The following is a 12,902-nucleotide window of genomic DNA, read 5'->3' on the forward strand; positions in this document are numbered from 1 at the left end:
CTACTCTACTTGTTACTGGGGTTGCTGGTTCACCTTTCTCGGGACGTTATGACCAGTGTGATTTGCTAGTCACTACTGTAGATTGCTGCGTTCTGGCAAGCCAACTGGAACTCCTGCTTCTGCGCTGGCGTCATCTCGCTCTGCACAGTCTGCAGGACATCAGACAAGCCGCTGCCCTGCAGAGACTTGAAGCACTGCAGGTGGTACCACTCCATGAGCATGAAGCCCTCGACGTGGATGAACATGAGGCCGAGCTGCCACTCGCCCTTGGCGATGCACTTGGAGCACACTTGGCACGTGGTGGTGGCGATGGGCGCCACGCGGGCCACGGCCTGATCGCAGCGGCTCCAGGAGTTACTGGAGCGGGGGCTGGTTCCCGGTGGCGGCACCTGCGGGAGCTGGTCCATTTGAGTCGCCATACTGGAGCTGTGTTGAGTTTTGCTGGTGCTGTCCGTGTTCGAGAAAAGACTGCAGTGGCGCGTTGTTGCCCCAGTGAAGTCCAGCGAAAACAGGCAGACAAGGCACGGCGGGGTGGGAGGAGCTTGTTAAGTCGCTTGTGTGAAAGGAGGCGAATCCAAAAATGCAGTTGTGCAGATTTCAGCGGACGCAAGACAGGACTGCGAACGTGCTCGGTGGTTGCTCGTAACTGCGGATGCTGTGATATGACCAACGTCAACGACATCTTTCCACGCGCGCTTGATTTCGAATCGACGGGCCGATTAAGCTGCGGTGTTGGGCGAGGCTAGCTTCGTGTCCAGGCCTCTAGCTGCTACTGTGTCCGAGCAAGAATCCAAGCGAAGTTGGGACTTCTTCGCAGCCTTTTCCAGGAGACGTTATACCCAGACAGCTTCGTCGTGTACGCTGACGTCGGTGCTGGGTAAATGGTGCGGTCACGTGCAAGGTCTGACTGCGAATTATTTCACAAAGAACGTCGCATGTGAAATCACGTACATCCTAGTGGCTGCCGCGGCTTCTGCTCTGGGCTGATCATTGCTTTCGTCCATCGAAATGCATAGTGCCTGTCCAGAGGTGAAATCCACCAGCACCACAACTTGTGTGGATGGTGCACTTCAAAGATCGAGAATTCCAGCACTGGTCTATTAGCAGTACCTTTAATACGCCCTTCCTGAATCTTCCAGGTTTGGGTAAGATCGCGGAAGTATGGCTCGGATACGGAGCTACTATGTACCTGGAAAGCTAAAGTAAACCCTGGCACCGAGCGAGCTTCACAAATGGTCGTCGGTGGGCATAGTCGCAGACAAGCGAAGTGTAAAGTAATCGGCGGCACGTTCATTCGGCTTATTTTTTTGCTTGTTCTACTCTATCTACTCTTGCATACCGGACGCTTCTTCGCGTTCCTCTTTCCACCCTTCGCTGGGGGGCATTTCCTTGTGACAAACATCTAGTTACTGTGACAGCGTGACGATACTCGGGACGGCACTCGACATGGATACATCCAGAAGCTCGAGCCAGCGGGTATTCCAACTCACCAGCTCGCTTCTTGAGCTCACGAGGCCGACGCCTTCTGGCACGCCAACTGGAACTCCTGCTTCTGCGCTGGCGTCATCTCGCTCTGCACAGTCTGCAGGACATCAGACAAGCCGCTGCCCTGCAGAGACTTGGAGCACTGCAGGTGGTACCACTCCATGAGCATGAAGCCCTCGACGTGGATGAACATGAGGCCGAGCTGCCACTCGCCCTTGGCGATGCACTTGGAGCACACTTGGCACGTGGTGGTGGCGATGGGCGCCACGCGGGCCACGGCCTGATCGCAGCGGCTCCAGGAGTTACTGGAGCGGGGGCTGGTTCCCGGTGGCGGCACCTGCGGGAGCTGGTCCATTTGAGTCGCCATACTGGAGCTGTGTTGAGTTTTGCTGGTGTTGTCCGTGTTAGTAGCAGTCGAGACGAGCCTGCAACGATGCTGGCAGGCAGACAAGGCTTGCGCGTGACCTAAAGGAGCTTGCGACGTCGGAGGCGAATCCCAAAGTGCAGATGAGGCTCCGGAGGTGAGCGGAGACGGCGATGAAGTCGCGAACGAAAGTCGAGCTTTTCCGGCTTCTGTCTTTCCAGCGGCTTCCGGGGCGGTGGCTGCTGAGCTTCTTCTGGAGCTCTGCACTCCTGGTGGTACAAGTGCGAATGTGCTGCTCGGAGCCCTGAAGCGGTGACAGTCGCAGCCGTTTCTGCTCCCGTTTCTGCTCGCGTTAAAAAATGGTCATCGTCCGGTTGCACGACAACGAGACGCCGACTTAGCCAAATCTCCAGCAGCTCCAGCTCCTGGTGCCGTGGGGTGAAGGGCGATCGATTATGACTGCAGCGGCCGGCGTAGTATTACGTGTAACGCCAACGCCAGGGCGCAGCAATCCAGAGGCGAAGCTGCCGCGGGTGGCGCTCATGACTCGCGACTCACGACGAGTATCGCAGCGATAGTACGCTTGATTTATTCGTCGCCCGCTGTAGCTTCCCAGCTGGGCCAGCACCGTCCGGCTTGCACCGCGCCGGAGCCCGAGCGCTGCCCGCTCTGCGCTCCGAGGGCTGGTCCGATGCACACTTGAAGGATGGCCGGGCTTGACGCAAATTTTTGCCGAGCACCAGTGGCTGGTCCGATCCCCGAAAACGATCCTCGTACGCATTATGATGCACGATACTTTTTTCGGCGGGCTCCGCCTCGCTGGCTGCAGACAATGCACGGGTGTTGAATTCATTTGTTGATTGTCGTTGGGTGGCCGCAGTCGCCGTGACACGGAGCATGTTGGTCTTGCGGCCATCACAGGCCATAATAGCCTGTGATGGCATTCTTTCGTGTCTGCCGGCGCGCTCCCTATATCATATCGCTGCTTGGTCCTTGTTCGACTCAAGAGTGCTTTCCCGGACAAGTGCACTTCGCTTGGCACTTCTGTCATGGAGTCGAGCAGAGACACGGCCGATGGAGACGAGTACGACGCCAACGTGGCGTTGCACTGAGTAATGCCGCCACGTTTGATTGCCGCGTGAACTTTCTCCGCCGGCCAACCCACCCTGCCGATCAAAGGCCGGCGATCCTGCGCGTGGGTACCGGTAGAAGGCGAGTGATCCACGCGGCCTGCCATGCCTATCAAAATTTGCCCGTGATCTGCACCATGGTAGCCAGCGCTCTCGCCCTAGCTTCGGCCTTACCCGTAGACTGTACGGTAGAGCGCTGGCATGGACGCCAGGTGGTTCGTGCGTTGATCAGAGCGGAAGTGGATGAATGGCTTGCAGTTCGATTGCCAGCGGATACGGAGCGGCGGTCTCTGCAATGGAGTGACGATGCGCATGGATCGCATCACCGATTAAGTGGCTACGGGTTCCATCTACAGATCCTGCAAACCAGATGCGAAAGTTTGGGTAGAGGACAGCTTCAGCGCATTTTGAAGAGGAGCGCTCGACAAAAAACTACCAGCGCCGTGACATGGCTCCGAGCAGCTCGCCCGTAGGTCTTGTTGGCGTGCACAGACTCGGCGAGCGCAGGGCCACGAAGAGGAGGCACGCCACGAAGATGGTAAACCGAGATGCGTGCTTCAACTGCAGTGGTGCCAAGTGAGAGCGTCGTTCGTCCATCGAAACGTAGGGATAGTCCTCACAGCGCAGGTCGCTCACCAGAGAGCACTGCGCCACGCACAGCTTCAACGTAAATTGCAATTTGTTTTCTTTATCAATCTTCACCACACAAGCACCCCTGTTCCTCCCTTCCCTGCCAACCAGAAATCCCTCCGGCCCGCGAGCAACGAGTCCGTGCGGCCGGGACGAATGGCAAAAAGCTACATAATGTTACTCTCCCCTCCCGGCGAGTTCGCTTGCTTACATGAAGTCGTCCGTGCCACTGCCGTCATCCTGCGTGTCCAAGTGCACTGCTCGGAAGCGCTCGTTGCTGTCGCGGATCTCGTCCTCGCTGTCGTCATATTCCACCGTCTCCGCGTCCGCATCCACGTCCACAGTCTCTACGACCATGTCCGAGGAAGGCGCGGTGGGGGCACTCGAGCCCTCTTCGTGCTCGGGGAAGCCGCTTTCCGGCATGTAGCCATCAACGGAGTCGGACGCATCAGCCGCGTCCCCTTCACCGTCCAGCGCCGCCACCGTAGAACTATGGAGACGCACGGTCGGCACGGGCGGCTTAGCCTTCTCGTTCTTCACCCACACCTTCCAGCCATCTACTGGCGGGGCCTCGTCATCAATGTGCGACTGCACAAAGTAGAAGTCCTCGTCCGACATCGTTCCCAGTAGATTCTTGTTCGGCGAGTAGGAAATGTACCAGCGACGAGCCTTGCTGGGCATGCAGCAGCGGAATAGCGTGTACTCGATGTCACTTTTCACGCAAGCGTACGTCAAACAGTTATCGTGGATGTGAGACGTGCTAACGTACACCCCGTTCACATTGGCATATCCAGCACCTTCCACCACATAGCGTCGCTGCTCCTCCTGGTAGGGAATGCCCAGTGCCTCGCCCAACCGCCACAGCATCTCTAGCTTGGCCGGCTCTCGTCGCAATATTGCAAGGCGTCCACCCAAGCTCGGCTGCAGCGACTCGAGGCGTAGCCATTCATAGAACCACTCCCACTCACTGCGGTGCTCTGACAACCACGCACTTACTGCAGGTACTCGTGCACGCAGCTCGAGCACGAGAACCAGTTGTCGATATACGAAAAGAGGGACGTGTGCAGTGTTCACGTAGCGCGAGCGCAAATTCTCTCGACTGCGTGCGGAGCTAAGCAAGCCGTAGTCGGTGTGAACCAGCGCCAACTCCACAAGTCCCTTCTGGTAATCACACTCGTAACCTAGTACGCGCTGCACCGCCAACGCGCACGCATCCACAACAGGCTGCCCCTTCCATCCTGTCTCGGTGCTCTGCAAGCAGTGCAGAAGAGCACGTAGCAGACGTGTAGATGTCTCGCGGTCTCCCAAACTCAACCGTAGCAACAGCTCACACGTCGTTTCTGCCTCCTCCTCGAGCGCCGAATCAAAGAATACATCGTTGAGCAAAGCACCACGGCTCAACGGGCTGAGACCCTCGAGCACTTGAGCTGCGGTAGGAAGTTCTCCGCACGTTAAGGAGTGTCGCTGGAGGTCCTCGCTAAAGCCAAATGCACGTAGATCTTGTAGCACTGACTTCGACGATGATGCCGCCAAATCCGTATAGTACAGCATGAAGCCATCGAGCTCTACATGTGAAGTTGTTGCAGCAGACTCATCCTTCACTGTGTCAGCGCTCGGTGTACCGTACTTGACTAGCATGCTTCGAGCCTGCTGTTCAACTGCAGGGCTGCTAGTTGCACTGCTGAGTGACACGGAGAAGAACTTCTTTAGCTCATCGAGCCCCAAACCAGGGTTGCCATCCGCGCCTCCCAGTGTCTTGTAGTCCTCGAAGATTTCGGCCAGAGCATGCTCGGCCTTCTCTGATAAAACCGTACGGTGTGGATACTGTGTGCTACTCTCTGTGAGCAAGGGCTCTGTCGTTCGCCTCGGCAACCCCAGGATTGCAATAACAGCCTCCAGCAAATACTGATAGTCAGGCGACGCATATCGTGATGCTGTTGGTTGCAGTGTCGATGACGGGAAGGCATCCTTCAGTGCGCTCGGGCCACGATCGCACAGGAAGAAGTTAATCAAGCGTGCAATCATTTCGAGTTGTTGCAGCTGGGAACGTGCCGTGGCGCTGATCTCAGCGCAGTTGCGCAAGAGCATGAAACACTCCTCCAAATGAGATTGCTGCATAATAGACGTTTGATCTAAGAAAGAAGCAAGCGTCTCCAAAAAGGCGCGGATGACTGTTGTGTCAGCTACCGCAGCGGCTTCAGCACATTCCTTGTCCAAACCACTTTGTTCTTCCTTGCGGTGCGCTTCATAGGCGGTAAGTGCACGCGACACCAAGTGCACAAAGGATTGACGAGCGATCGAGTCAGGGCACTCAAATAGTAATCCACGTAGCCACATAATACGCTTTGACGTTGACAGTTCCGAGAAAAAGCGCGCGCAGATAGCCTTGGATCTTGTGAACTTAGACGCCAGCATGGTAATCCATCGTGCAATTCCATGTTTTTCGCGCGAGTGCAGCAATACACTCAGCACAAATTCTACTCCAATTTCAGTCAGTGTCATCTGGATCTCTTCGTCAGCTCGAAGTGTAGGCACTGCGACCGCCACTGGCACGGCTGGGGGAGATGCTGAGTCCTTCGAGTAGGGTGGAGGCGACAGAGCCATGGGCACGACCTCTTCCGTTGGTACGGGGGTGTCTTTAATATACTGAGACTGTACCATCTCTCGCAGGAACTCGTGAAATTCGACGTCGAACAGGTAGGAATTTTGAAGGAACGCCTCGTTGGACTTCCATACTTCTCCTTCGTACTCGCAGCGATCTTCGTCCGGAGCAGCAACAACAACATCAGTCGATGTTTCAGGCCCAGTCTCACTCTTACTAGCTGAGGTCGCCTCGGGCTCGACGGGGATAACCTTCTCGTAAAAGAGCATCAGTGCGTTGCTAAATACCTCCATCTCCATCGAGTTGTTTGAGCCGTGCCATGAGCGTCGCTGCACTCCTCCAAAACACTCTGCCTCAATGTTACTGGGGTCAAAAGGAGTCACATCTTCGTCATCATACTTGAACCACTTTTCAGACATGTGATCGTAAATGAACGAGTAGTAGTGACCACCCTGCGCTACACCGGAGTGTACCAAAACACCCTTTAGACGGTATTCGTAGTTAGGGTCCAACTTGGTACTGCATTTTTCGTCATCTTCACCACTGTTGTCACAGGATGCGCTGCGCGGAGACACTGATGCTGTCAGTTTACTGCTTGACCTAGGCGATGAAGATGTTTGAATCACTGGAGAATCACCATTTACATCTGCCATAAATTCATCGGAGTCACTGGAGTCATCCGAGGCCATATCTTCATCGGTAGATGTTTCTTCTCGTTCTTGCTGCAAATTAGAACGAGCTTCTTGCTCTTCGATGCCCGCCTTTGTGTATGGTTTCATGCTCAAACGCATGGGGAATGAACAACGATTGTTCAACTTCACCGTTTCAAACGTTGTATAGTCCAGATCAAAGCGCTTTAGGTGGAGAATCAGCAAATTTGGCAGCGATCCAAAGCAAGTGCGCCGCACAGCGGCCTTTTTTGTAGCGCAGAGCTCGCATTCCACCTTGTTGTCACCATCCATGAGCTCCCCTTCAACAAATGCGGAGAGTGATTCCTCGATGCTTTCCTTTCCTCGAATCTGCAACTCTAAGCGAATAAACGGTTCTTCACGTTCATAGCGATGGCCACAGTCCTTTGGAAGTTTTTGCGAAATGAGTTTTCCTCCAAGCACATCCTGAAGACACCTTGTGCCTTGTGGCGTCGTTTTTAGACCGGTCTCTAGGCGATCCAACAGTTTATCGCAGAATTCTGTGGCATCGTTCTGCTGATATACAGAAAACTCCAAGTTCAGGCACGTGCATGAGTCGACGAACGCCTTCGGATTGAAGTAACGCATCTCACTGTCACGCAGGTAGCAGAACGTGCGCTGGAGTTGACGAAGAACTTCCAACGTCGCGTCAGTGCCCGTCAACTCTGGTTGTAGAATAACATAGCGGCCGTTTTCGCTCCCAGGTCGCCCCTCTGCAAGTACAAAGCTAGCTTCACCACCATTCTCGTATCGCATCGTGTGCTGGCCTGTAAGATCGTCGTACCCTACAACGTTTGCTTCATACACCCGGCCTCCTACGCACTCCAACGCAACACGGCACCCTACTAAGCGCTCTGGGAAATTTTCAGCCTCTCCTTTTGTGGGTTCTTGGGGAGTGGGGCGCGGTGCTACATTAGCACCTAGCAAGCCTTGGCGCAGCGTTGGGTGCATGAAAAGCTGCTGTAGGAAGGAGTTCATGTAGCACGAGCAGCCCTGGTTTTTGAGTCCAACATGCTCGCCATTGCCACGCGTTTCAATGTTATTCTCTTGGCCCCACTTAAACCGCAGCGCATCGCTTCGTGTGAATAGCTTGGTCAAGCGGCCTTGCAAATCGTGTAAAATGCTGGCGTCTGAAGAAATGGCACTCGCTAGTAGTTTGAATGCCGGCCGTCGCGTTTCGAGCGACACGCACAGCGGGCAGCGGCGACGATCCTCCGAAGGTAGAGTGAATAAACACTCTTCGTAGACGACGTCCACAATGTCGCGCGCAATTTTGGATCGCACATCGACGTGTACCACCAACACTTCCCGCAAAAACTCCAGCAATCCAATCAGCACTTCGCCTGACCGCTCGTTGCAGGCTAAGAATTTGCTTGAGAAGCCACGACGCAACTTAACGACAACAGCTTGCGCCAATCTTTGGCAATAGGAGGATGAGTTTCCACCCTCTAGACGCGCCAAAGCGCAAAGCACGCGCGTGTATTGGTCACACGGCGCACTCACGTTTTCAATACGATCAATCGACTGTGTGCACTCCTCAAAGACCACTTCAGCAGCAGCATCAGAAGCCTTGCATACTGATTCCAACGATGACAGCCACTGTTCTCGTACCTGCTCCGACTCAAACTTCGTAAAGATATTGACAATGATGGCGCGTGGCTCCAACGCCCTAATATACTTGGCCGCAGCGTCATGCGCAATCGACACGATCGATTCCACAGTTTTGACAGCATCGATCAAAATGCGGTACGCCGTCTTCTTGGCAGGGGGTTTCTCCTCGATGCGTGAATACTCAGAAACCACAAGCTCCGCGATCTTTAGTACCAGCTGATCATAGCGACTCTGCTCCACAATAATTTTTGCCCTCGAAACTTCGGGACTCTTGCCAGCGTCGTGATCGACAGCCATTGAGTCGCTACCAGAAAGCACCTCAGCCGGAATGTCTCCGTTGGAAGTAGCTGAATACAGCCCATTGTCATGGCCTGAGTCAAAAAGGCAAAACTTCAGGATACGGAGAGCCACAGCCGCACCTTCGTTGAAAGAGCTCTCATGGAAGTTTGCGTTAATAAAATATGATAGTACTTCGTGGAACCCACCACCAGAAATGAAGCGCTGGAGGTAAGTCTGCGCAAATGAGATCTTAGCGACGTCTGAAGGGAGTAACAACGCATCCATGATTTGCAGCGTGTAAATAGCTTGGTGGGAAGATATTCCTTTCACCAACGATGACCAATCCGGTTTGCTTCCCCCATTAACCGCCTCATCTGATGGGGAGCTCATATTCACATCTCCGCCACTCGTCTCAGTCGCACCGATGCTGTAAACCCGGCTCAGAAGCTCCTCGCTTGAAGGGATCTGTTTCAAAAAGGCCCACAGCAATTCGTGGACAGAATGTCCTTCCACGATGTCGAGCACACGGAAAAGAATTTCAAAGTACGAGGCATCACGAGCAATCACAAGACCAGGATGGTGTTGGGATGATGAGGAAGAAGAAGGCAAGTCTTTGCCTGCCGAAGTCATCACTTGCTCTTGGTCCATCAAGTTAGTGCGTTGCACAACCGAGTTGAACATTAACACGCGCAGCTCGCTGGACTCCGTGATCTGCAAGTCAGCAAGAGTTTTTTTGTCACCAGTGATCGCCGAGCCAGACGACAGGATTTTTGTCTGCTGCATTGGATGGCCCACTAGTTTTTCGATTTGCTTGCGGAAAAGCCACAATGTCTGGTTGGAGTATGCCGATGCCTGCATATTCCGCACCGCGTTGTCGTGGTTTGCAGCAGCTGTTGTTGCTGACGCACCACTTGTTGCCCCGCTCGTATTGGATGAAGGAATCCGCTGAGCTATGACCTTTATAGTGAAATACGCACCGCGCCCACTCAGACCATGTGGAACAAATGCCTGCTTCTTACGGGCACTAGATACCAGGCCTGTGAGCAAACTGGAGCATTGCTGCACTAATTTTAGTGAGTCTGGCGAGCTGTCCTTCACAGTTGACAACTGTTTAAATACTCGCGCCAGGAAATCTTTCACGCCTTCATCTGATTCGCTGTCGCCCTCATGGCTCAGCTCGTCGCACGATCGCTCATAAACACGAAGCAACTCACGCGTAGCCATTTCAGCGACTTCAATAGGAGCTTCAAACGCGATACGCCACAGAGCATCCATACCAAGCAAATTTAGCGAATTTGATTTCGTAGAATCCTCAATGCGTTGCATCAATTTCTGTTGCGCATTGAGGCCCACGAAGTAGGTGTTGAAGCATTTGTAGCCCATGCATCCAAGTGTTCGGAAGTCGGTTTGGTTGCACAAGAGCTCGTTGAAAACGTAGAAGCACACATCTAAGCTGAAGGCCGAGCTAATCGATCCACCAACAGTGCTTATGCCAAGTGCTGCTCCAGCCGGTTGGTGACTGCGCATGCTTGTCTGGTTGAAAAAAATCAAGCAGAATTCACGTTCAGCAGGTGACGACGACAACACTTGCCACAGGCGCTCAATTTGCGGAATTGAGAGCTCCAGCTTTGGGGATTTCACGTGGATGTAGTGAATCAGTTCTAGGCGATGACCGATGGCAGTGCGATAGCTCGAGGACTGCTTGTCCGTACTCCGTGCCACAAATGTCGCGAGCTCATCAAACAGCAAGCTCACCAAGCCGTGCTCTGAATTCAGCGATTCCACCACGAGCGCCTGATCCAGTCGGTATGAGTCGATCAAGAACTTTAGCAGCTCCAAAGACTTGGAGGCGGTAGAATCCTTGCTCGATAGCTCTGCCGACGTAGCAGATGAGCCTAAGCCAGTACTGCTGGGTGCAGGTGCAATAGTTGCAGAGGACGGAGTGGTAACAGAATCTGGCGCCGAGCTTGATAACGAGCAAGACTTTTTAATACCGTCAATACATTCGTTCAAAAATGCCTTTCGCAGCGGCTCGCCAAATTCACTGCGCAGTCCTTCTTGGAAGAAATCACGCAAACTCCTACTCAGTCGAATGTTTGCAATACTGCAGTGCATTTGAATCGACCAGAGTAGCTGCAAGATTGCTGTCGTAACATTCACGTTGCGCTCCATAAGAAAGCTCGGGGAATTAGTCGCCAGCCGCTGTAAGAATGAAATCAGCTCCGGGAAAGGCTCGTTACTTTCCAGACTTCGCAATAACGAGGCATGAATGCTTTCCACCAGGTGCAATAGCAGCTCATTCGATAAAAATGGCACCGTAGCGATCAGTAGGTTGTGGATCTCATGAACCAGCGTCTGGTCTTTCTGGATACAGGACTGCCAAATCACATCAATGGAGTGCGTATCCAACTTGTTGGATTCCGCCAGAAACTTGACTAGCAACGCACTGCGCGACACAATTTCACGATGAATTCGATCGCCAAAAATCTCCTCAAGAATTTTCTTCTCCACCACCCACGTGCTCAATATATAATCCAGTCGCGTAAGATCCTCATCGCCATTTTCGTGGACACTTTCTGCGATCAGTTCGGGGGCAGGGGCCTCTCCTTTCCCCGTAGGGATCCAATTGTGCGTTGGTGGCAAGTACTCTTCGTACTGTGACTGATGTTGGTAATAATCAATGTCCTGGTCTGATCCGGGCTGCATCTTGTCAGCCTCCGAGATAAACCACCACTTCAAGCCACTTTTCATGGTGCAGCAAAAGAGCGTGAACACCTGACCTGTTTCTTGCTGCCGGAACACGTACGTTGCTGATGTCGAGTTAGCCTTCAGATGGTACACACCATTAACGGCAGCAGTGCCAGCGTTCCGAACCAAGTATTGCGGCGGAAACGCGCGCGATGCTCGGGCACAGTTGACAATCTGGTTGATCTGCTCAAGGCCGAAAAGTCGCAGAGGCAAGGAAGTCGATTCGACGTACCTCTCGGTGATATCAAGCCACAACGCATTAATGGCTTCGGACGACACGATCCCTGCGTCCACAAGCCTCCGAATGATAGCAATCACGGCTCCCACCGCGTCACTCGACTCCTTTTTCAGCACCGAGTCCGAGATCTTTGTGAAATACGTCATGATCAGCACGGAAATCTGTGTGCAGATACTTTCCGGAACTGACGTGCGGAACTCCAGCAGCGCCTGCAGGAGAATCCGAATGTCCTCGCTATCCATGGCCGCTTCCAAGTCGTCGCCTTCGCGGTGGTTCTGCATCAGAAGTTCCAGCGTGCTAAGCAGCAAGTGGAATCCCTTAAGCTCACAGAACGCCTCGATGCACTGCGCGCGCACTTCAGGCGAGCCCGGCACTTTGTTCCAGTAGCTGCCGATCATGGCCGACGTGCGCAAGTCCTTGTAGAACGTCTTCTTCTTGCTCAACAGCATGGTCAGCACGGGCAGTGCCTGAAAGTACTTGCCGGCCTTCAACTGAGCGATGACAAGCGGCACCGCCAGCGACAGACACTGCGTCACGCACGACTTTTCAAAAGACCCGATCTTACTAGCACTGCAAAGAAACAATAATAAAAAATCAACACCTCATCCAACAGGAACAAAAATAAAAGCTGCAGTCACGCACTGCTGGTCCAGCATAATGCTGACGATCTTGGCGAAGGCGTCGTCCAGGAAGGCCTGGCTCTCGGGCCGGTCGGCGTGCGCCAGGGCCGAGTTGAGCACCTTGACGGCGTTCTGCCAGCCCACCGTGGACTTGAGGCGCAGGTCGTCCTGCACCACGTGAAAGAGCTCGAGCTCGTCGTCCTGCATGGGCGTCGTGTTCTCCTGGCTCTTTTTGCGCCGCTTCTGGCCGTCCTGGTCCTGGGCGGGGGCGCGCTCCATGGACCGGACGTGCAGCTTCTTCTCCTGCCCGCCGCTGCTCGTGGAGGGGCTGCTGCGGGGGCTCGGTGGGCCGGGTATCGTGCACGCGGGGCGCGAGACAAGCTCCCTGCTCACGTTGCTGCAAGGCTTTTTCTTCTTCCGCGAGGTGCTGCGCTGTCTCTTGCGCCGCCGCTGGCCCTCGTCGCCTGCCGTGCTTCCTCTCTCACTCTCTCGGGGGCGGCCCTGGG

General features: G+C 54.2%; 3 protein-coding genes across 3 annotated transcripts; all 3 read right to left on the minus strand.

Moving 5' to 3' along the window:
• Positions 1-65: 65 nt before the first annotated feature.
• KRP23_3250 (uncharacterized protein) lies at positions 66-407 on the minus strand (the record flags this gene model as incomplete). Its single annotated transcript, XM_067888075.1, has 1 exon — positions 66-407. One exon carries the CDS (start codon positions 405-407, stop codon positions 66-68), a length of 342 nt encoding a protein of 113 aa, XP_067747351.1.
• Positions 408-1,507: 1,100 nt separating this feature from the next.
• On the minus strand, positions 1,508-1,840 carry KRP23_3251 (uncharacterized protein; the record flags this gene model as incomplete). The annotated part of the gene is made up of 1 exon (XM_067888076.1): positions 1,508-1,840. The coding sequence occupies one exon, from the start codon at positions 1,838-1,840 to the stop codon at positions 1,508-1,510; it is 333 nt and encodes a 110-aa protein (XP_067747352.1).
• Positions 1,841-3,816: 1,976 nt separating this feature from the next.
• Positions 3,817-12,675, minus strand: KRP23_3252 (putative ubiquitin carboxyl-terminal hydrolase FAF-X; the record flags this gene model as incomplete). The annotated part of the gene is made up of 2 exons (XM_067888077.1): positions 3,817-12,346; positions 12,419-12,675. 2 exons carry the CDS (start codon positions 12,673-12,675, stop codon positions 3,817-3,819), a joined length of 8,787 nt encoding a protein of 2,928 aa, XP_067747353.1.
• Positions 12,676-12,902: the final 227 nt, after the last annotated feature.

The sequence above is a fragment of the Phytophthora ramorum genome (assembly GCF_020800215.1).
Source record: "Phytophthora ramorum isolate Pr-102 chromosome Unknown Phyram_PR-102_s0003, whole genome shotgun sequence".
Taxonomy (NCBI): Eukaryota; Oomycota; class Peronosporomycetes; order Peronosporales; family Peronosporaceae; genus Phytophthora; species Phytophthora ramorum.